The 23,891-nt window shown below is 35.9% G+C and overlaps 2 protein-coding genes and 1 long non-coding RNA gene across 3 annotated transcripts in view; 2 read left to right on the plus strand and 1 right to left on the minus strand.

Annotated features, from left to right (window-relative positions):
* Positions 1-25: 25 nt before the first annotated feature.
* On the plus strand, positions 26-5,024 carry LOC117568995 (UBX domain-containing protein 4). The gene is made up of 5 exons (XM_034249970.2): positions 26-213; positions 329-463; positions 712-1,415; positions 2,790-3,436; positions 4,517-5,024. Exons 1-5 carry the CDS (start codon positions 132-134, stop codon positions 4,833-4,835), a joined length of 1,887 nt encoding a protein of 628 aa, XP_034105861.1. The 5' UTR covers positions 26-131; the 3' UTR covers positions 4,836-5,024.
* A 1,107-nt stretch (positions 5,025-6,131) lies between these two features.
* LOC117570074 (ribonuclease T2) lies at positions 6,132-8,050 on the minus strand. The gene is made up of 2 exons (XM_034251513.2): positions 7,757-8,050; positions 6,132-7,404 (listed from the first exon to the last, which is right to left on the minus strand). The coding sequence occupies exons 1-2, from the start codon at positions 7,834-7,836 to the stop codon at positions 6,471-6,473; spliced, it is 1,014 nt and encodes a 337-aa protein (XP_034107404.1). The 5' UTR covers positions 7,837-8,050; the 3' UTR covers positions 6,132-6,470.
* Positions 8,051-8,184: 134 nt separating this feature from the next.
* Positions 8,185-23,891, plus strand: part of LOC127565547 (uncharacterized) — a 51,132-nt gene continuing 35,425 nt past the window's right edge. Inside the window, exons 1-2 of the long non-coding RNA XR_007954867.1 lie at positions 8,185-8,527; positions 8,653-8,780. This is a non-coding gene — a long non-coding RNA (uncharacterized LOC127565547). The remainder of the gene's footprint in view (positions 8,528-8,652; positions 8,781-23,891) is intronic.

Genomic DNA, 23,891 nt, shown 5'->3' on the forward strand with positions numbered 1-23,891 from the left:
CTGCCATCTCTAGTCTTTGGCTGTCAGCTACAAAAGATATTTGAGAAAAATTTCCCAAAATTTTGTTCGTCAGTTTTTTTTTTATATTTCGGGGCTGCAAAACAATAACATTCCAGGCGGAGAAATTAATCATGAATTGGCACACGGGCAACATAGCTGAGGCTGTAGCCGAGTCCAAGGCCAATGATGCCATCTTCGTCGTTTACATTGAAGGTAAAGCGAGAAAATGAAAAAAAACATGAACTTTGCAACCACGTCATGTTGTCGATATCCCCAAAAAAGGGCACAGTCATTGTGCATACTAAATGTTATGTTTTCTCGATCACAGGCCAGGATGAGATGTCGGCCAAACTGGACAGGTTCCTTGGCGACTCGCGCGTCAGCTCCAAACTGATGACATCCGACTTTGTTGCAGTTAAAATACAAGGCGATAGTCCAACCTACGCTCAGTTCATAGCGCTGTGTAAGTAAACTGCATTATCCGTTATACCCGGCAGTTAATTGTATAGAGGGGTATGATAGGTTAGTAGCTATCGGTTGGGAAAGCAAAAGATATTAGCTAGTGCTTAATATGTTAACGCTATGAATTATAATTAGAAAAAAAAAAAGCGAGAATAATTTAAATTTACATGGTGTCGGGTATTTCACAATTACACAACTCTAGCTACTCTGTTTAACTGTTGTCTAATAACCACTCATATCTTATCTTAGACAAAGTCGTGCCAGTGCCATCGATTTTCTTCATTGGTAACTCAGGCACACCGCTGGACGTGACCACAGGCATCATTGAGAGCGTCGAGGAGCTGGTGGCCAAAATCGATAAAGTGCTGCTGCTGGCGGGCAAGCAAACCAATCAGGAAGCATCTACCAGTAGTCACATAGAGACTCCAGCTGCTGAGCTGGAACGCAGCATTGCTGGCGAGGAAAAGAAGAAACAAGCACAGCAGGAGCAGCAATCTGAGCAGGAGGAACAAACGGAACAAGCAACAGAGGAGAGTGCATCAGAGGAGGGTTCATCGGAGGCACCTGCTCCCGAGCCCATTGAAACACCGGAACTCTCCAGCGATGCAGCCGATGAACCAATTCAGCCAGTCATTGCACCTGAGCCAACGTCGACCTCTTCGACAGCCGCTGCTGCCGCAGAGAAACGAGCAGCTAGTGCAGCTGCTACGGCGGTGGCCTCGCTGATGCCAGTGAGTGTGCCGCTTGTGCCACCTCAAGCTGACAACGGCAGCACACGTTCCCTGACTCAGGAGCCAGTGGACATACAGCAGCTGGTAGAGCAGAAGCGTGCGGAGCGACAGAAGGAGCAGCGACGTCGCGAGAAGGACAACGAGCTGCGACGACGTCGCGAGGGACGCGAATCGCAAGTGCATCAACAACAAGCCAGGGAACAGGAGCTGAAGAACATGCAGGTGAGTAAAAAGCATAAATTAGCAATGCTTTTTTTTAGAACTTTGTGTTAGAACCTGAATGCTAAGACTCGTTTAGGGAAACTGTTCCTAGAACGTGTAAGATAAAAAGTTTTTTTAGGCCACTTTAACGTAAGGAAGTTTCCAACGATACTTATAAATTTTGCACTTCCCAATTTAAAAATAACTATTCAAATTTCTATGTTATAAACAAACATTTAGAACACTGAATTTGCTTTGGTAATGTAATTTTCAACTATTTTGCTTTTATGTATATTCTTTACAATATCAAAACTATTTAAATGTCTCCATGATTTTCAATAGTTTTAACTATTTTGCTTAAAAATCCTTTACTAATTATTACAAAATCATTCATACTTAAAACTTTTATATCATATATAATTTTTTCTTCGACTCTGGGAACAATTCCTAGAGCTCCTGAGCACGGTTGCCATTCCAAAAAAAATTTTTGTACCAAAATTTTGAAAAAATGTACCAATTTTAGCAAAAATGTACCACAAATTTTTTCACGAAAGTTCTTTTGTATTTCACAAATTGTGATTCACAATATATATCTGTTTACGTAGTGATAGACCTTAGATATTTCCTCAATTGACACAATACGTCGCAAATCGACTGTATGCGATATTTTCCAGTCTTAGTCATGGTTCATTTCTAACTGATACAAAATTTGTGTCTGGTGGACATATTAAAATAATATGTGTGAACATAAAATACAGGCAAACGTACCAAAATGAAAAAAGTGATCCAATGTACCAACGCATAAAAAATGTACCAGTTTTGGTACATTTGTACCAAAAGTGGCAACCGTGCTCCTGAGCTAAAAGTTTGGGTTGGAACCTTTGCTCACTTTAATAGTATAGTCTTGAACCTTTAAATATTGCACAAATCTTTCAAATACCATTTATACACAAAACAAAGACTTCATTTAATTATTATAATATTAAATACTTAATTACAAAATTTAAACTATTGAAATATATCGATTCTAATAAAATTCTTAGAGCCCCTGAGCTAAAAGTTTAGGTTGGAACCTTTGCTCACTTCAATAGTGTAGTTTTAAACCTTCATACAAAAGTCGTGCAACTTTCATTTATGGAAAAATGATAATGTAGTTTCAGCTTTATCTTAAACAACTCCTTTGAATAGTATTTATGTACAGCAAAGAGACGGAAGCTATGTTCAAATCAAACTATGTTTGATTATATTGTGCCAAAATTAAAATAGAAAGGAGTTGAAAGTTTCTTTATTTCTAAGTTCTGGATTTTTTCTATATTGTAAAAATAAAAGCAGTTTTTAATTCTCTCACCAACTCAATTTTCTAATCTCTACTTTACCTCAACTCCTATTCCTCAGGAACGTCTACGTCGTGAGAAACAGGAAGAGCAGGCAGCACGGGAGCGAATTAAGGCACAAATCGCCGCCGATCGCGCAGAGCAAGCGAACAGAGCGGAAGCGCAGAACGTCAACACACAGTCGAACACAACGAACACGGCATCAACGCCAGTTGAGTCCACGCAGAGCAACAGCAGCTCGTCGGATGAGACACGTCTACAGATTCGCCTGCCTGGTGGAATAACGCGCACCAAGGCTTTTCCCAGTGCTGAGCCTTTGGCCACAGTGCGCGTCTATGTGACCAACGAACTGCTCGCTGGCAACAGCAATGTTCGCAACTTCAGCTTGGCCACGAGTTATCCGCGTCGCGAATTCCAAACCGAGGATGAGATTAAGTCACTGCTTGAGCTGAATCTGGTGCCCAATGCGGTGCTGTTGGTTCTGCAGCGTGAGCAAGTCAATAGCGTTGTGCGCACCAGCAACAATCTGTTCAGCATTTTGTCCAGCGTTCTGTGGGCGATACTCACACCCGCAACGATGGCATTTGACTATCTGAACAAGATGGGATTGCAACGCATACGACAGCGTTTCGTCCAGATGGTCTCCAATGTGGGCTTCAAGACGCCAGGACGCGCAGTTGACATCGATGTGGCAGCCGCTCAAGATGCGTAAGTTGAGCCCTTTTGCCCATAGAGTAGAAGGGTATTATAACTTTGTAAGAAATGTATGTACAGGCAGAAGAAGCAATCTGCGTCCCTATATATTTTCTTGATCAATATCAACAGTTGAGACTTTATAACAATATCCGTCTGTCTGTCCGTCCGCATCAACACTTAGATCTCAGAGACTATATGAGATAGAGATATAATGGGAAAAAGCATCTACTGCAATCTAGTTTTAGTTGCTTTGGTTGACAATCTTCTATATTTTGTACTCTGTGGTATATTTAAAATGTACTGATATTGATATACCAAGTATAACCTTCAGTGTAATTTAGTGTTTTTACTGTATATTTATAGGATACAGTTTTATTATAGAAAAATTTAGTAGTTTAGTATTTTTACGGTATTTTTGTACGTATATAATGGCTTTATTAAAAATGGATAGCGGGTATCCCAAAGTTGAGCACACTCAATTGTACCATTCTTACTTGTTTAAATGTATTATCTATGGTTTATTTAAAATGTATGTAGTACAGTATTGATATACAAAATATAGCGTTCGGTATAATCTTGTATTTTTGCAGTATATTTGTAGAATATTGTCTCATTAAAAATGGGTAGCTGGTTTACCAGAGTCGACTACACTCAACTGAAGCTTTCTCAATTGTTTAATTTTATTATTATGGTATATTTAAAATGTATTTAGTACTATATTGATATACCAAATATACATTTGGATATATTTTTCAATTTTTGCGGTATACTTGTAAAACATTATCTTATTAAAAATGAGTTGCAGGTTTTTCAGAGTCGACTACACTCGACTGTAGCTTTTTTACTGATTTAATTGTATTATCTGTGGTATATTATATTTAAAATGTGTGTATTAGTAAATGTAGTACTATATTGATATACCAAATATAGCTTTCGGTATAATTTAGTATCTAGTGGTGGTATATTTGTAGATTATGGTCTTATTAAAAATGAGCAGCAGGTTTCTCAGAGTCGACCACACTCGACTGTAGCTTTTTTACCTTCTTAATTTATATATCGAATATTAACTAAACTATATTTTCCCTTTTCTAGTTCTGCACGTCGCAATATGGGCATGTTTACGCTGCAGTCGCGGCCACGTTCGCCGCCCGCTGAGTCGACGGCAGACGATGCCACATCCACTTACAGCACCGATCCTCAGTATGAACCGCCCAACATGTTCTTCTCCCAGGGCGCCAGCTCACAGCAAAACAGTCAACGTGCTGGAGGCGGAGCAAGTTCAAGTTCCAATGCCAATTCTGGTGGCAGTTTTAGACGCTATGGCGGATCGAACATACGTCGACTGGCGGACACCAAGGATGACGACGATGAGAAGGCGACCTACAATGGCAACTCGACTCAGCAGCAATAAAAAAGAAGCAACACATCAGCTAAATTACATTAGCTAACGTTAGCTAAATATTAAATGATCTATATATAAATAATATCCCCCTTTAGAGCTCTCCCTCCCTTCCACACATATGTTATATTCTCTCAGCTTCAAAAATATGTAGCTTTAAATTATTATTATTATCTAAATAAATACGAACCATAATCAGAGCGCGGTGCCTGTATGTTATGTGTGTATATGTTTAAAAAATATGATCCCTCAGAATTTGTGTTTATTTTGTAGCTTATAGAACTTGCTTTCTAGGGGTGAGAATAAATGTTATTTATAGGGAAAATCAAATAAAAGTATTTCCTATATTTGGTTGGAATTTAAGAATCATTCCAAGAATTGAACTTAAACAATAACTCCGAAAAATTTGAAGTCTTGTTGAACTAATTAATCATAAATTCAGTTCTATATCAAATTTACAGAAAAATGTCAATGTATGTTTCATATTTTGTTTTTGATTAAAAACAATCGACAATTTACCATTATGATTATAAGTGTTTCATAATATATCAGTCATTAGAATTGATATTTTTACCTCACTTCTAAAAGCTATCAAAAATATAAGTTATTGGGGAAGTGACAAATATTTCTGTTGTCTTTATGATTCTTCTGCAGGCTTTAAATCATATTAAATTTAATCAAAATATATATCTTCTATAGCCTATACAATTTACTTTCTAGGGATGAGAATAAATGTAATATGTAGGGGAAATCAGAATACTTTATATATTTAGCTGAGTTTGATTCTCAAGATTTTATTATGGAGCTCTTAAAAATCATTTCACAACTTCTAAAAAATGTTAAGCACTGCGTTTTATTAAAAATGCAGTTGTGTAATATTCAAAGTATGCAAAATTTTGCTTTGTGTTTGCTCAATAACTATAAAGAAAATATTTTACATACCAGTATGTTTTTAAACTTCAGCCCTAATCGTTTCTATTTTTGTAACCTGTAGAATTTAAATTATGGGGGAAGTGACAAATATATTTGTTGTTATGCATTTGGATTTGTGGCTTATGGTTTCTCTAGTTGAAATTATGAGAGTTCTTAAAAATCTTTCCACAATTCAAATAAAATTTCTATCTTTAATAGCCAGGAAAAATTACTTGCTTTATCAAGTAAACAAATGATTAATATTGTTGTTGTCTTGTAATCATTATATTTCTATACTTAGAAATCAAGTAGTAATGATTGAAGAGAAATCGTACATCGAACCCAACCCCATCAACAACTCCGGTTTTATACTAAATAACTTCAATAATCGCATCATAAAGTATGTTATCTGTGTGCCTTTTTTTATTCAGAAACAATCGAAAGACTGATGTGTAAATAATAAACAAATTTGTTCTAATTAATGTTAATAATAGATGCAATGAGTGCAGCGAATACTGCACATTGTCGTGATATGGTGGATCGGATCACAATCTCTATGTTGCATACACATACATACATACATACATACGTATGTATATACAACGTAGCCTCACATCAGCGATGTCCAATGCTGATGGCTCCTTAAATACTATAGAACAGATCGTTAAACATAAAGATTGAGTAAGCTCCGCAGATGTGGGTGAACTCTTCTCTTCTCTCCTCTCCTTCTCCACTCTACACTGTGAACCAGATGAGGAACTGCAGCAACTTGTAGATGTTGACCAGCGGGAACTTCCATTCCTCTTTGCGCTGCAGCGGCGGCACCAGACTTGGATAATGCACCGGACTGCTGATGTGGCAATTGGTGTTGACGGTGCCGCCGGGATATTTGATGGCCGTGAGATCTCCCTGCATGACGCCATCGCAATCCATCAGTTCCAGCGATTTGTTGAAGCATATGCGTATTTCGGCCAAATAGCTAATGCTCGTCTTGCTATCGTAGAAACAGTGAATCGATGGATTCTTACCCAGTCCCCGCACAATGGCATTATTCAGCGCAATGACCGTGTTATTGGAGTCGGGATGAATGCCAGCGGCGTCGAGAACGCGTGACATGATGAAATTCTCGCGCCATTTGAGACCCTGATTAAAGTACTTGTACTCATCGTCCAGCTCGGCGAGCACAGCTGCGCAGGTGCCATGTTTCAGCCACTCATGTTTCCACAGCCATTCCTCGGACGAGGCCCCCTCCAGATCCGGCCAATAGGTGTTCAAACGATCCAGTATTGCTTGCAGCTGATCGGGATTGAATTCCGCCGAACGGTTGCAGAAATTCGGTCCAATGCGCTCGAATTTTGTGGGCCAAATGCCGTGTATGGTCCAGAACTCCTTCTGCTGGGGCAGCACACATTCGTGTGAGGGATTCTGCTCCCTCCAGTGATAACAGGTGGTCACGGGCCACTGCTGTGTAAAGATCAGCACATCCCATTCGTGGTCATTGCGCCGCTCTAACTCATTGCCATACGCATAATCATCTTCCTTGTCGTAGTCATCATCGTCATCAAAGTCTGCAGCCGTTGGACGCTTCAGTGGCTGCTCCACGGAACTACTCGATTCATCTGATGCGTTGGCCAGTGCAATGCCCGAGTCCGAGATGTCTTCGAGCAGGCTATCAAAACAAAAACAAAACAGAGATGAGAGCGTGAGCGTGAGTAATCTACATTTGTTGTTATTCTCGAAGGTCAAAGAATAGATGCACCGCAAGGGGAGGGGGATAACCTTGAACTTGCTGCCATCGCAAGGGTGTTTATCGGGATATCGATTAGTGTGCGCTTCGTTAAGTTTTGCAGTAATCTCGACCAGCTGCAAAGCTGTTTTGTTGTTATACTACGACGTCTTGCGCTTATTGTTTTTGTTTTCTTTGGTTGCCGCCTACGCAAACAAACCAGAAATTTCGCAGCTCTTTTGTTTGGATTGCCTAACACTATTTTGTTTATTATTATTTCATGAGTGTCGCTTACCTCAGTGGACTCGCTTTTGTCCAACTAATGCTGCATATTAAAATCGTCAAAAGACCCAAATATTGTTGTTGTTTCTGCATAATTTTTTTGCTGAACTCTCGATTTTTTTTTTTTTTTTTGAATAACGACGCGTAAGCACTATTTCAACTATGACGCATTTTCACATGCGAGCAGCCGCAAAAACTATTTATAATATGTAAAGCGGGCACTTATGCCTGCTTTTCTATTGTTGTTCCGATTTAATTGCGACAACTGCATTCAGGGGATTGACTTGTTTTGTTATAAATACTCTTGTTTTTGTTAGAGGTGTAGAAAAATGCAAAGTTTTATCGATATATCGATGACTTTTTTTTATATCGATTCTTTATGACAAACATCGATGTTTTTTTTACATTTATTTTTGAAGAAATTATTAGTTTAGATAAACTTAGTCTTTTTTTATTTAAAAAAACAATCTTTCTTGGATTTGTCGGTATGTGACTGCTAACAACATTTCTAATGCGTCGACCGTTGGGATATACTAAAATGTAGGAATTCTGCGAACTGTCACCTGGTTACACCCATAGAAATTGCAAAAAAAGTGGCAGAGTGCGCGTAAAATGAAGCGCCGTTGAAAATAACCGCGTTTCGCGTTATTTAGAAAAAATCTTGATACCGTTTAAAGTCGTTTTATTTCATTATTCGTGTTCACTTGGAGAACTTTTCATAAAACTGAAAAGAGATTTCAAATTGGTTTTCATAAAAGTGAGTGGTGCCCAAAAAAAACTAACGGTAAATGCTCAGGTACTATACAGTATTTTTATACTAAAAAGTTTTTATATCCCCGTCACCGGTTTCACTGTGTTACATTGTCCGCTCTGCAACACTGGCGACGTTCGTTGCACTGTTAATAACAGTCGTGTAATAACAGGTGCAAATGATAAGTGTTGCTAAATGCGATTTAATGTCATCGATAAGTGTCCTGGTGTACATCGATATTCGATTAAGGCGCGTTATTCAAACTCGAATAACGATATGTTCGCAGGTAAGTAATACTTTGTACTTATTTCTCAGATAAAATACACGATCTTTGCAATTGTTAAATTTATTGTGAGTTACTCAGTGGGATTTCCGACACATAGTCTGCTGGATTTTGTTTTGAAATCCAAGAAATGAAAATAAAAAATCACACTCACTGCTAGTTAAAGATAAGATGCAACTTTTTAGTCAGAGGCATAGAAAAAGATGCACACACACACACCGATAAACAAGCGCGCCTAAGCACTTTAATTAGTGACAACGATAATTACACACATTTTGTGCTGGCACAATTGCGCTATTTTATCTATGAAATGACAAACATGACAAGTAACCAAACACCAAACGACTTCTGTTGAAAACTCAATGACTACTCCAACTACACAGCCACAGCCACAGCAACACAGCAATGACAAGGCGAACAAGAGGGAGCAACAATAGTGTTTTTGCTACTGAAATTAATACAACCATTGCTAAGCAATTGATTATTGCTTAACTGTACTTCGAGCTCTCCTCCTCTCCAACTCCTAACTTTTCCGGTGGTGATCCCATTTTGATGTTGCGGGGGCATAGATAGATAAAGCGCACCCAAAGTGGAAGCATTTGGCAGCACTTTAACACTTAGTGTCAGCAATTTTATCGAATTCAATTAGTCGAACTCATTTACATGCGCCACAGTTCGTTATCATTTGGGGGAGCTTTATCAAAACATTTGTGATTATTTTGTCATGTTTTGTGGGCTTTTCGAGCTAAGTGAAGTACATGATTTTTTGAGCCAACTGGGGGTTGCTTTTATGCAGATTTAGTTTTGTTTTTATACTGTGTATATGTGTTTTGTTTGATGACAAATTAATTTAATAATAACAGCTGCAAACATTTTGTAATCAATTGACTTGGCTGTCTGTACAATCAATTAATGCTTGTTGTTGTTATGCATCCATTGTGTGTGTTTTGTTTTTGCATTTGTTGGCCTTAGATAAAAACATTGGCCAATTAAAAGCATTTTCGTATACATAGTAGTTGCCCATTCGTGACATTAACAAAATTATCATTATTTGGCGCAAATAGTCGAAAAATCGCCAAGGCAAGCGAAAAAGTTGAGACATTAATTTTAAAATGCGCCCATTATAAGTCGACGTCGCATAATCAACGCCGTCATCATCATCACCATCATCATCAACGGCGTCGTCATCGGCTTCGGAGTCTTCGTCGCGTAATCAACGCCATCATCGCACGCCATGATGCTGGCTCAGCCTCTGCCAGCGTCGACGCACGCCATGATGCTCAGCCGCAGCCGCAGCCTCTGCCGACGCTCGCTCTCTCTCACAGAGCGCAACGCATGCGTTGAGAGCATGCACTTGCAAGTGTGTGTGAAAGAGAGAAAGGGAGAACGAGAGCAACTATGTGGGTGGAGTCAGCATAGTTCACGCTTTATGTAGAGCACATGCAAGCAAGAGGGAGGGGGATTGAAGAGCCGGTAATTGCCTCAATTTGCCGTACATACTCGCAGCCAGTCAGTTGACGTGCTGCCCTCTTTTTTTTCCTTATTTCTTCTTTCGTTTTTTTCTATTTTGCTGCTTTCTTGGCGACGTCGTCGTCGTCGTCGTTGCTTTCGTTGTTGTCGTTGTTTTTGTGCAATTGCTGTGTAAATGGCATGAGAATGATAATTGTAGCAATTATAATATTAAATTGGGAGATCATGGCTCACAGGGTTTTCCTGCCTTCCCCCACCCCTTCCCCCACTTGGAGTGCTCGTTTTTATGTACGTTTATCGTAGCATACTTTTTTGCTGTCGTCGCCATCTCTAATTCCATCTCGCTCGCACTCGCTCTGACTCTCGCTCTCCTTCTCTGTCTCCTGGGGCTTGGCATGGCTGCTGTGTATTTTGCCGGATTTGTTTGTTAATTAGAATTCTAGCGTTGAAATTAAATTCCCCCCTTCACTCTATTTCATTCTCTCCTCTTCCGGTCTCTGCATTGAAATAAATTCCTAAAAAACGAGTCGTTTTTTAGAGGCTGTGAAAAGGAGGAGCTTCGTTTGGGATTTGGATTTGGCGTCTGCCTCCGCTTAATTACTGCAGTTTATTTTCTAAGTGAGACTAATTAACGGGCTATTCGTAGCATTGCGGCACATTTTCCACGTCCAGCAGCAGCTTCTTCTTCTTTCTTCTTCCTCCCTCTCTAGCTTGGGTTTAGTTTGGATTTAGTTGGAGCTCACAGAGTTCGCTGTGTGTGTGTTTGAGTGGCTGGCGAAAATGGTCAACATTTTGGGCTAGTTAGTTGGTTGATAGCATGCAAAGTGCCCCAAAAGACATTGAATCAACTTCCAACAAACATAAAAAAAACTTTTATTTTCAGCAAAACTTTTTATTCCCAATTATGTCAGTTGGCCAAGTTTTGAGCATTAACTTTGGTCTATAAAAACTATCGAATATAAGTTGGAAATTAACGGATATTAAACACAATTCTAATTATAATACGAAAGCGGCAAGTCTTTTTAATAAAAATAATTATTAATTTAATTTCGAATATTTCGCTAATTGTCTTCTACATATAATATAAACATACGCAAATTCAAAAATAAATATTATTTAAATCAAAATATATTGAAATTGTTAAGAATTCAATCCTGAAGTTGACTGAAATTTTGTATTAAGAAAACTTTTCAAGATTAACTATATAAAATTATTTGTATAATATACTAATAGTTGAAAATATGTAGTTATTACTTTTGTTTTAGAACACTTAATTTGAAGATTTCATCTATTTCACACCACACATTGTACAAAAAGTTCAAGCTAGTCAAAACTTTTTTGTCTGAAACAAAATAATAATAAAAGAAAAATATGTTAATGTGAAAACATGGTATAAACGATTTGTAGCAGACAAAAATGTTTTAAAAAAAAGTTCAAGTACATATGTATATAATGATAATAGAGTCTCAAATTAGATGGATTATGGTTAGTTATAAAAAATAACAGGATTGAATAATCGACAAAGATTATTATTATCATATGCCGGAAATATAATTAATTACAATATTTTAGAATTTGAACAAAATGCAATCTATTGTAATTTACGTTCTGTTTAAAAGCCAGTTTGAATAAACAAATATTAAACAATAAGAGAAGTATTAAATATATTAAAAATAGTTACATTGTTTCTTATTATCCGATTCTTGAACGCCGCTTTCTCGATGTCTAGTTAAAGTGATAATTAGGATAGTTAAGAATTAAAGAAAAAAACATCAATTCTTTAAGTTGAAAAATTTTGATTTAAGATTTTTCCAGTCTTAAAAAAAAAACAATCTTGAAATAAGATTTACTATAATATATATGTAAGTATATTGATTGTTGGGCACGTTGGTCACACTGATGTGCTCTCTCTCACTTCGTCCATAATCTTTGAAGAGTGTTAACTAAATAAATAATCAAGAGAATAAAAAGCTCGTGTGTTTCTATAATAATTGGGTGTATTTTTCATCTTAATCTTATATTCCTTTAAATAATTTGTTTATTTACCTTATATTCTTTTATACTTATTAAGAGGAAAACTTGCTTCTTTATATAGAGCCTAATATTCCCTCAGCTTGCATTGTGCGTATATTCTAGGCATTTCATTTGGAATTGATATTCCATTGCTGAAGTGTGACTAGCATCCACTCACTCTCTCTCTCTCTCTCTCTCTCTCTCTCTCTCTCTCTCTCTAAGCCGCAAATTTACGTTATTAGCGCAACATTAGACGCGCTGCTAATTACCAACACTGTCTGGCAAACTGGCAACTGGCATTGGGAATGCGAATGGCCATCATCAGAAGCATTCGAAAAGCGCCAATACAGCAGAAAGTGCCACTAAAACATACACAATACTCCCCCTCAAATGCCACCCCCAAGCACACACACACACACATACACTTCTACACCCTTATACACCTATAGACATAAAGAGAAAAGCGGAGCACAACCCTCGCACGTTAATGAACGTAAAATTCACTTAATTCCAACTTTAGCCATGAATTAAGCCCGACAAATGGGTTGGAGAGAAATTCCTCCATCCTTGTACAGCTTTCGGGGGGATGAAAGCGAGAGGGGGTGAAAGGGGGTGGCCACATTGGCGTTGCGCTGACTGGTTGCCCAAGTTGGGTATAAATATAAATAAGCGTAAAGACGTGCTCGAGAACTCGACGTCGACGACGACGACGACGAGTCGCAACTCTCTCTCCCTTTCCCTTTCCTTTTCCCTTTCCCTTTTCCCTCTCTCTCCACTCGTTTGGATCTGGTACAATAAGTAAATGTGCTTTTATGGCTCTTAATTAAGGCAATGATGGGGTGTTTTAATACGTTTGCCAAATGTTAAATGACAAACTGCCTGTCGACGTGGCACGTCCTCAGTTTCCAGCTCCCAGCTCCATTTTCACTTCTCAGTTCTCAGTTCCGACTGCGTTGCTGTTTGTTAATGAAGCCGGCTTTTTGTGCCTTTCGGCCATTTGCTTGTCGCATCGACAATTTTCCATTTTTACACCCGCTATCCATAGGGTAGAAGGGTATAATATAGGAAATGTATGCTTTGACATCAGTTTGATTGCCAATTTTGTACTTTATCGTAAATTTTTAATCTTAGTATAACATAGATAGTCATTAGAAGATTTCAAAATTTGTTTGGTATATTAATTTGGCATATTTTCAGAATAATGCCGTGAATGTTGTAGTATTAATATACTGTATATTGCCTATATTATTTTTAAGTATTTTATGGTATATATTAATAATAGTGCCGTGAATGTTGTAGATTAGCGATATACCAAATATAGTATTCGGTATATATTTAGTATTGTTAAGTCTATGAAACTGGTATACTTTAAGAATATTGTATGAGTATATCAATATCCCAAATATTTTCTATGCTATAATTCAGTATTTTTTGGTATATAAAAATTATTATATGTTAGGGCCGTGAATGTTGTAGTGTATCGATATACCATATATAGAATTCGGTATATATTTAGTATTATTAAGGCATTATTATTCAAATATACCAAATTAATAGTATATTTTAAAAATAATGCCATGAATGTAATAGTATTTCAATATACCAAATATTCCTTTGCTAACTTTTAGTATTCTTCTGTATATTAATTTTGTATATGTTAGTATTTTCGTGAATCTTCGGCATATTTATAGTATGGTTGAGTTTAATAATTCGGTATTTTTTAAGAATATTGTATTAGTTAGCTAATATACCATATATTGCTCATGCTATATTTTAGTATTTTTTTGGTATATTAATTTGGTATATGTTAAGAATAGTGCAGTAAATGAAGGAGTATATCAATATACCGAATATAGCATTCGGTATATATATTTAGTATTTTTTCGGTATATTAATTCGGTATATTTTAAGAAATATGTCGCATGGTTTTTGCTGCTATTGAAAATGGGTAGCGGGTATCTCACAGTCGATCAGACTTGACTATAGCTTTGATATTTGTCAATTTTCTGCTCTTTACAGCCGTTTACTAATTATCCAGGTATTCTGTCTGCTACTTCGGCTAACGAGCAATTGTTATGACACTTTGCAGAAAACAAAAAAAAAATAAAAACGAGGCGTCTGAAAGTACCGAAAAGTACAAGACGCATCATTGACATTTTATGGCCGATTGATTTTGAGCAGGCCAAAAAGAGACAAATCTGAAGACTCGCTAGCGGCTTTCAATTGTTGTTGCGCCTTCTGTCTGCCGTTTTTATGATTTGTAAATGTTTGTCTTGGCAAGTTTATAGCTCCATTCGCAGCGCCATTTGTGGCTTTTTATATCGACTGACCGCACACACAAACACACACACATACACTCTGACACACACACTCACACTCCTCATGTAGTTAAATCTGTGTGTGACACATAAAAATCCAAATGCGCCATTTGCAACGCTGGCAAAAATAACATTTTCAACACATTTCGTTTGATTAATCAAAAGCTACATTTGCTAGCTACTCATCGACACATAGATAGAGAGATATATAGTATATATATGTGTATATATAGCCATGTATCCATTTAGACCAAATTAGTATGCCACGCACGTTTCGCCCAAAAAAATATCCAAACAGAAAAAAGCAAACGCTTAACAAAAGCAGCAGCAAAGCGGAAACTGAAACAGAAACTGAAACAAAACAACAACAAAAAATGGCGATTCAGCTGAATGATGTTGTTGTTGTTGTTGCTGTGGTAGGGAACGTTTTTTTTTATGACTATTTATATATTCAAAACAAATGCAATTGGTTTATTACACATCAATAAACGCGACCAACCAGTCAAATTTGCGGTGCGTGTCGAAAACTCAAAATACGAGAAAGAAAAAAACACAAAATGAAACTGAATAAATACAACAAAATATATATTTGATCTATAAATATAGACTATAGACTATAGACATTGGCATATTTGCAGATACAGCGTAAAGTATAAACAAGTATCGCGAATACGTGTGGAAATTATGATTTGATGAGGTTCAAAAGAAGCTGACTTTCAGAGATGATTCACAACTGAGTTTATGGTTATCGTAAAAGAATCGTTCACTCATGCTATTTACTAGATGCACAAGTATTTGTGAATATGAAACACTAAGTTTGAAACGGAGAGTAAACAAGTTTATTGAAAATAAAGAGGTCCAAATATAATATTATGTTACTTAATTAATACATGGCCATATTATTTATGTTAAAGTAAGATTACAACTAAAGTTGCAGCTGTTGTTAAAGACTCTTTAAAACCCTAATTTAAAGCATAACATTTCGATTTGATCTTGTTCATCTAATTTAATTAGACATTAAAGATAATTTCATGAAATGTTTCTAAATAAGAAAATGAAGCTTATTCGATTTACATATCTTAGAATCATTAAACTCATTTTATTAAATTTGTTCTAAATGGAATTTTTATATTTATAACCAAGTAATAAAGTCTATTATGTAATTTTTGCCAATTCTAAATCTAGATTAAGCTGTTATCAGAAATTTGGTTAATTTAAATATAATCGAACACAATTTTTTACCTTTTATGCATCATACAAATTTCACATTTTGGATAATTTCTTTATTTTTGAGCCATCATTTCTTTTATTTTATATAAAAATACTCCTCCTCATTGCTAGAAATAAAAGGAAGCTCAAACATATTTTGTTTCATTTGCAAATTACGTATAATGTCATCTTATGTGAACTTACCTTGTTTTGTTCATGTTTTAAAGTAAGAAAGGATTTTTTTTCAAATAGAAATATTGTTTATTAAATTCTTGTCGGTTCTGCAAACTTTAACTGATAAGATTTAATACAATTTTATAATTCCTTTTCCGCTATATAAACTCTAAACTCAACATGTTAAGCTAACTTTAGTAAAAATTTAATTTATAAAGGCATCTTTAATAAAGGAAATTATTTTAATTATTATAAAAATCACTTTTTGCACTTTCTAAATTTACAATTCAATAATGTGCTACTTCGCTTAAATTAAGAGTATTTTACAGCCATTCAATTAAGCTGTAAATATTTGTTTATAGTACCTCATTAAGGATTCACGCCTCTCGCTTTTCCTCTCCAACTCTTTCTCTTCTTCTCACACCTCTTGTAATCTTCTTCCTTGACCTAGCTGCATCTCAACAGGTCACTTATCAAGTGCTTAAACAGCTCTCCGCTATTGACCCAAGCAAATAGCCTGCAGTTGCAATTTATTGTTTGCTTATCAGGCTCGCTATATAAGAGAAGCCTCCTTCATCTCCATCTCCTTTCCCCACTTCTCCTTCTCTTTCTCGTTTCGCAGTCACGTGCGAGTTGAGTCTAATGCCTTGGCCAAACAGCAGCTCCCCATGCTCCATAAGTCCGGCCAATTAAAATTATGAAGCCAAGTCGTGAGCCCCCAAACTTGACTTGTCTGATGATTAAAAGACAACAATTGCCACTGAACTGTTGGAGTGCCAAACTTGGCCAGATTGCAATTTATCTGCACGCAAATTTGTGCCCGAGTTGCTGCTGCAGTTGTTGAGGAGCAGGAGGAGGAAGAGAGTGTGAAAAGTCAAGTTGTTGTTGGCAAACACAATTGCCAAGCATTGCCATGATCTTGGTTTGCACTTCGCATTTCAGTTGTATGCTGCAGGCAGAGGCAGATGGAGGCACAACTCTGATTTGTGCTTGAGCGGCAAATGGGAAAATGTGGAAAAGCGACTCAACTGTCGACTACTGACTGCTGAATGCTGAATGCTCGATGCTGGCTTTGTTAGCACTGTCAAGTCAATTTGTGCACAATTTCGTTATTGGCTACCAAATTCCCCAATGTGTCCTTTTGCTTGAACTTCTGGCCTCTGCATAACTGCTGTCGTTATGCGGAGATGTGTGCAAAATGAGCTACACAGAGAAAAACATAAAAAAAGTACTCAAAGAAGTCAAGCATTCAGTATTAAATTCGTAAGTTAATCCTCATTGAAGATTAGAATGATAAAACATACCATAAATACTAGATTTTAGCTAACCAAGACTTCATTTACCATTTAAATGCTGTGGGAATCGGTGATAAGTATTTCGCTGGTAGTATTAAACAAATAAAAATAACTGAATATAAATGCAAGCTAAATAATAATACAAATTTGGAATATTTTGCACATTCAGTATATCCTTTTATTTTATGGTTTTCTTAAGTATCTTTACGGCATTAAATCTAACTCCCGAATTTAAGAATTTTGGAATTAAATATATACTAAAGTGATATACCAAAAAAATACTCTCTGGTATATTTTGACAGATATAATACTACACTCAAAATATACCATCGAGTATATATGGTATATTTTGACAGATATACTACTACATTAAAAATATACCATGGAGTATATATGGTATCTGGTATATTTTGACAGATATAATACTACATTATAAAATATACCAATGCTATAAATGCTACAACATTCAAAATATATCATAGAGAATATGGTATATTTTGACAGATTTACTACTATTTTCAAAATATACCATACAGTATATATGGTATATGGTATATTTTGACAGACATACTATTACATTGCAAATATAATATTGAGTAGAAAGTTGAAAATATAATATAGAGTACAAGGTATCCCGCTTCAGGCTTAAATCCGCGAACATATTTCGGATTTTCTTTCAGTGTATGTTCCCCAAAAATGACAGCGGCGAAGTCGTGCGTTAACTGCCAAATATTCAGTTGCTAGTGCGATAAACAAACTTGCAAGTTATGTATTTTGATATGCAATTTGGCAGCTTCAAATTTGCGTATGTGTTTAACGAAGCGACACTTGAGATGAGCAGAAGCGGGGGGAAGTGGAATAGCAGCAGCAAGAGAAACCACAAATTTGTGTATGATTTTTGTTTTACGACTGCGACAATGGCGACTGCGACTGTACAAAAAGTGTTGCCTGCTTTTGGGGGCAGCCATTTAACAGAGTTTCTCCTTTTCTCTCTCTTCTGTCTGCGTCTTAAGAGTGAGAGAGAGAGAGAGAGAGGGCAACTACAAATATTTATATACATTTCGCATAATAATAAAAGACACACCCAATTTTCGTAAAATCCACAAATAAATACAAATTGTAGCCAGTTGTTGTTATTGGCAACAGCAGCCACACCCACCGCCTCCGCCTCTGCTCTCCCCGCCTCTTGGCGCCAAAGAAATGGCCAGCCACAAAGCCAGTCGACTGAAAATTGCCCAATGCTTGTTTACACAATTTTATTGTTTGTGGTCCGAGAACCCGAAAAATTGTCATGCATAGCAGATACTAACAACAAGAGCAAGAGCAAGAGTAAGGATAACAATCTGACCTTAGGCTTAATTTTAAATGAGAAACACAGAAAACAAAGCCACAACAACAACAATGAAAGAATGTCCCATTTAATTTTTGGTTATTTTGCAATTTTTCACTTCATTAAACATTTTTTACGGATTTGTCATATCAATTTACTGAAAGGGTTAAAGAAATGTATCTTAAGGGTTGATTGAGACGTTTGCAAACAAGACAAACAAATTTCGTTACATCACGCAAAAGGGTCGACGTCGGGTCTTATGAGTTGACTAATCCCGAAAAGTCGGGAGCTGGAGATGGAGATGGAAATGGAGCTGGAGATGGGAAGATGAAGAGATGAAAAGATGGAATTAGAAGTCGGGGTCTGTCATGTCAAATCAATGTCAGAGTGCTCGCTACTTACGCAATTTGCTTACATGATGTCAGCATCCGGCATAAACAACTTCAGTTTTTAAGTGCAAACGGAGGAGCATTTATTTACATATGTGGCACATTTGTTTTTACGAGGCAAGTGCCAAGTGGATCTCCCTCCCCTCCCCTACCCACTCCTTCAACGAACCATCAAAGTTTTGCCTAAATTCTGACAAATCTGTAAAAATTTGTCGTCTGTCCTCTGGCAAATGATTCAAAGGGAATTCCCCTTTCTGCTTCAACTTTGACTTTGCTGCCTCGCGCATGTTTAGCATACTTATCAGAGGCCAACTACACGTGGAGAAAATAATGTCTCATTAATTTCTATTTCATTTATTTAAAGAATTTTGTAGCAGGTTTTTATAGAATTCTTTTGCATTATACTTCGGCGAGAAAATTGTGATTTAAATTAAAGAAATTACATTCTAATTATGAATTATACTTAGCATTAGACAAGATGTTCTAAAAATGAATGAATGAGTTAAGTTACGCATTAAGAAAATAATGATTCATTCATTTATATTTATGTCATTTATTTTAAGAATTTAATTTTAACATTTGTGTTTATACTCCAGACTTCTATAGAATTATTTTTTCGTCGAGAAAATGATGATCGAATGTAAAGACAAGAAATACTAATAAGCATATGATGATCCAAAATAAAGACAAGATATACTTATTTCTCATAAAAATTATACTTAACAATTCGTAAAAATTTGTTCATGAATTTCGCTTACACAAAACATTCTACCAAAAGGTCAATTTTAAAAATTTTATGAAGTCAATTTCTCTTAGAATTCATGTTAAGCTACAAGTTGCGATAATAATGATTAAAAATCAAGACAAGAAATTCAAATTCTTTATTGTAATATCTTTATTTGTATTGTATAATTTTGTATAATTCTTTTACATAATTTAAGCTTAGAAATCTGAAACCAATATATCAAATGAATAATTCAATTAAGTTTCGGTTTTCATTATTCAATAATAAATTTCCATACATTAATGAACAAAATAATAAAATATATATTATGTTAATTTAAATTAATTATATAAAAAAAACTAATTCTTACATATGCTTTGAGAATTTCTTAGAATTTTTTGAACCAAAATATATAATACACATATTTTAAGAAATCAAATTAAATTGTTTCACAAATATGAAAGCTTTGAGTTTACTTATATACTTTATTTATAATATTACTCCAGAAACAAATAAAATTTATTGATGATATAATGATTAAAATTGAATAAATAAATAATAAACATTTAGAACTGAACTTAGAAATAAAAGTAAATTCGTAAGATTTATTTAAAATGAAAGAACGAAGTTTTTATCAATATTGTTAGCTTAGATGAATAGACAATTTTGTGTCACTTTCATTCTAAAATCATCACTACTTTCTCTCAGTGTAGTGAAGAGTATGAGAATCCTTGGTGTGGGTTTTGTATCATGCGCTCGTTAAGCGCCAAGTAAAACAAATCATAATCTTCAAGACGAAGACGAAGACGAGGACATCAAGAGTATGACAACGCGTGCCATTTGTCTGTTTGCACTTTATGCGCCTTTTGTGGTCTTGTCACTGGGCAAGTCCTTCTCAGCCGCTTTCGTTAAGGACTCGTGTGTGTTCCCAGTGGAGCTGACGCATGTGCCAAAAAAGTGACAGAGATTTGCTCGATGTTGTTCTTCTCTCCTCCTCCTCCAGTTGTGTATTTGCACAATACTTGTCATAAATCTTGAGCCCCCCCAAAAATCATACAAATCTTTGGCCATAACTCAAAGCTTCACTGCTCAGCTGAAGACAACAACTTCACATTATCTCTGTTTTGGTGCCTTCTAATCATTGCTTAATCATTCTAGACTCTCTAGACAAGTCGTTCAACAGTATTATCAATCAATGCCCAGAGGCAGAGGCAGAGAGAGTGTCGCATAGTTGTTGTTGTTGGTGGCAACTTGAACTTCGTACACGCCACACACACACACATGCCACCATAAATAAAACATAGTATCCAATGTGATATCTTATCAGTAGTTGAAAGCACTTTACTAATAATTAAAATGTCATCATTAAGAAATATGAAAAAGTCAACAAAAGGCGCAAAGAGCGCTCAGCTCCAACAATGAGCTAGTCAATAAGCTAGACTGCAGTCTGATAGACTAGAAGATACCCGGTATTTAGTGCAAGAGAATAGAGAGAAAGGCAATTAAAGAGGAGCAACTTTTTTGTTTGACATTTTTCTTTAATACATTTTATATTTTTATTAGATTGTAATCAAGTTTTCAGAAACACTTTGAATTATCGTTTAATATTTTAAATAATTTGAAACTAAAGTACTTTAAAATGGAATAGATAGAAAAACAATTATTGGGGAATAACTTTTTGGATTTTCCGCTATGAAATTTTATGGAATCAAAATGTTTGCTTAAGATTGTGACCAAGTTTTGAAAAACAATTTGGCTGATAGTGACTCGATAAAATTATTATAAAATTAAAATAATATAGAAACATTAACTATGGAATTTTATTTTAATATTTGGTAATTCTAAAGAGTTTTTATCGTCTCTGATATATAGATTTGAATAAAGATTTGAATAATATTTACTGATAGTTTACAAGCAATGCTCTCACATAAATAATTTTATATTAATTTACTTTAAAATTTTGTTATTCATAGCAAAGCAAACCTTTTTAAGCTACCTTTAAAATTTGTCCCTTTTACTTTTACATATTTTTGTTGTAAATAGTCACTGTGATTGAAATTTTTATATAAATATATATAAGACTATTTATTTTAGTATATTTTATTAACATTTTATATATCTCTGATATCCACATAGCATCATTATCAAACCTTATAGTTTAAACAAAAATTACATTATACACAAATGTAGGACATAAATTGTATGATGATGACTCTTAATGGAAGATCTAATGAATGAACCCTTTTGAGCCTTCTTCGTTGTCTGAGCTGTTGGCAAAAAAAATAGTTTTATTTCCTTCAAACTCATTGTGTGTTCTCACTAAATGAATATACCCTACTTTTTCTCACCGATTAACGATCATAACAACGAACAACTTCAACTGCATTTTATTGTTTTGCTATTGACTATAAAAACTTGTGACAGAGGCAGAGGGAAAAATGCGTTTTTCCTTTAGTTGCCCATTTTTATCGAGTGTTTACCCGAAGCTGGACGTTGAGTCTCCTTGTCTCTCAATGTTGACACTACGTTGCTGCCTTAGTTGCTGCTTGCTTGACGATTGGCGTCAATTTTCGTGTCGTGACTGAGTAGCGACAGTAGCTGCATTTTCAATTAGAAACAGATGTAAAACGCTGATAAAGTTACACTCTTTGCCCGGTGGCTTATCAGCAGCGCTTGGCCCCCGCCTAACCGGAGTAGTGGCGGAGTATCGAAGTAGCTGCTCGCTTCGTGGTACTTGAGCTGTAATGAGTCGTGTCGGAGTCGTGCTCGTTGTTAAAAGTCATCGTCGTCGTCGACGTTGTTGTCTACGCTGTTTGCACAGATGAGTTTTTAATTAAATGCTATCGTTGCGCTTAAATAAATTGAAATAATCAATTTATATTACGTATACGACCCCTTGGTCGTCGTCCCCAAGCGAGTTGTGTCAACAAATTTAATTGAAAATCTAAACAGCAAGTCAACATGGATGGAAAGTCAAAATGACGACCACGTCCCGACTGGTCTCCCAATCTCCCTCTCCCTCTCTCTCTCTCCCTCGCTTGTTCCCTCTAGTCACTGGCTTTTTAGCAAACAGTAGCAATAACAACAACAACAACGACGACGACAACATTGCATACTTTTGTTTGTGCGCATAATTTTAAAATCAATAGAAATATATCCGTGCCCACGGTTCGTCATCATCATTCACGTTGTTGTTGGCTCTCTCTCTCTCTCTCTTGGCAAACATTCAAATAAATGGCAATCAATGGTTACCAACCATCGACTGACTACCGTATAATTCCCATCCTCACCTCTTATCTGGCACTCCGTTCGATTCGTTTTTTCTGCTGTTCGGATTTCGTTGATTGAAAATTATACGCTTTGCTTTCAATTAAAGCCTGTCCGATATGCAGCGTCTGTCATAAATCTTGAAACGAACTATGGATTGTTTTCGTAGGCTACCGAGTGTCACGTTAATATACTATATAATATACTATATCTTTATGATAGGTCCAACCAGTAGTCTTATCGACTTCATTAACTAAACAAATTTGTTTATTGGGGGCTCTTCTACGCGTTTGGCTAGATAAATAAACAAATTAAACGAAATTATTGTACTAAAAAAGTATTAATAAGTTGGATCGAAAATAATGAAATCGCCTGGTTTACGATCCAGTCATAAAGTTCTGTAATTTCTGGGAACAACAATAACAACAACAACAGCAAACAAAAAGGGTTTTGCTTTTATTTAATTGAACTGAAAGTGGACCTAGGGATAAGCCATAGATTAGATTAAGTTACCCTTAACTAGCACTAATCTTCTATATATATAGAGGCATTTGCGATTATCCTTGCCACTGTCCTCCCCCCTTTTAATTAGCTGTCCATTGTGGCCTTATTTATATGCATGGCCCAAAATGCAAAAGGCATCGCCATTTGCACGCAATTAGTGACACAAATTGGCGCCCAGCGATGGAAAGGGGAAGGTTGGTTCTCGATTAAGCTACTGTGTTGGATTATCTCTCTACGAGCTACGCGATTCTCGTGTCTACACAGAGCGAACAAATCAAACCTTTATCAAGAGTGTTTAATTGAAAATAAACTATGATATGCTAAAAATACTTTTAGTACTGAAAAAATGTAGTTAGTTAGTTAGTTATTTTTTGTGTAGTGTAATACTTAAATCAAAAGAAAATAATACTACTATATATAC

This window comes from Drosophila albomicans, chromosome 3 (assembly GCF_009650485.2).
Source record: "Drosophila albomicans strain 15112-1751.03 chromosome 3, ASM965048v2, whole genome shotgun sequence".
Taxonomy (NCBI): Eukaryota; Metazoa; Arthropoda; class Insecta; order Diptera; family Drosophilidae; genus Drosophila; species Drosophila albomicans.

Coding starts and splice junctions, on each gene's coding strand:
- LOC117570074 (XM_034251513.2), bottom strand. CDS start 7,836: ATGCAGAAACAACAACAATATTTGGGTCTTTTGACGATTTTAATATGC. Junction 7,405..7,756: donor ACAAAAGCGAGTCCACTGAG/GTAAGCGACACT, acceptor TTGTTTTGATAG/CCTGCTCGAAGACATCTCGG.
- LOC117568995 (XM_034249970.2), top strand. CDS start 132: ATGAATTGGCACACGGGCAACATAGCTGAGGCTGTAGCCGAGTCCAAG. Junction 214..328: donor CTTCGTCGTTTACATTGAAG/GTAAAGCGAGAA, acceptor TCTCGATCACAG/GCCAGGATGAGATGTCGGCC. Junction 464..711: donor CGCTCAGTTCATAGCGCTGT/GTAAGTAAACTG, acceptor ATCTTATCTTAG/ACAAAGTCGTGCCAGTGCCA.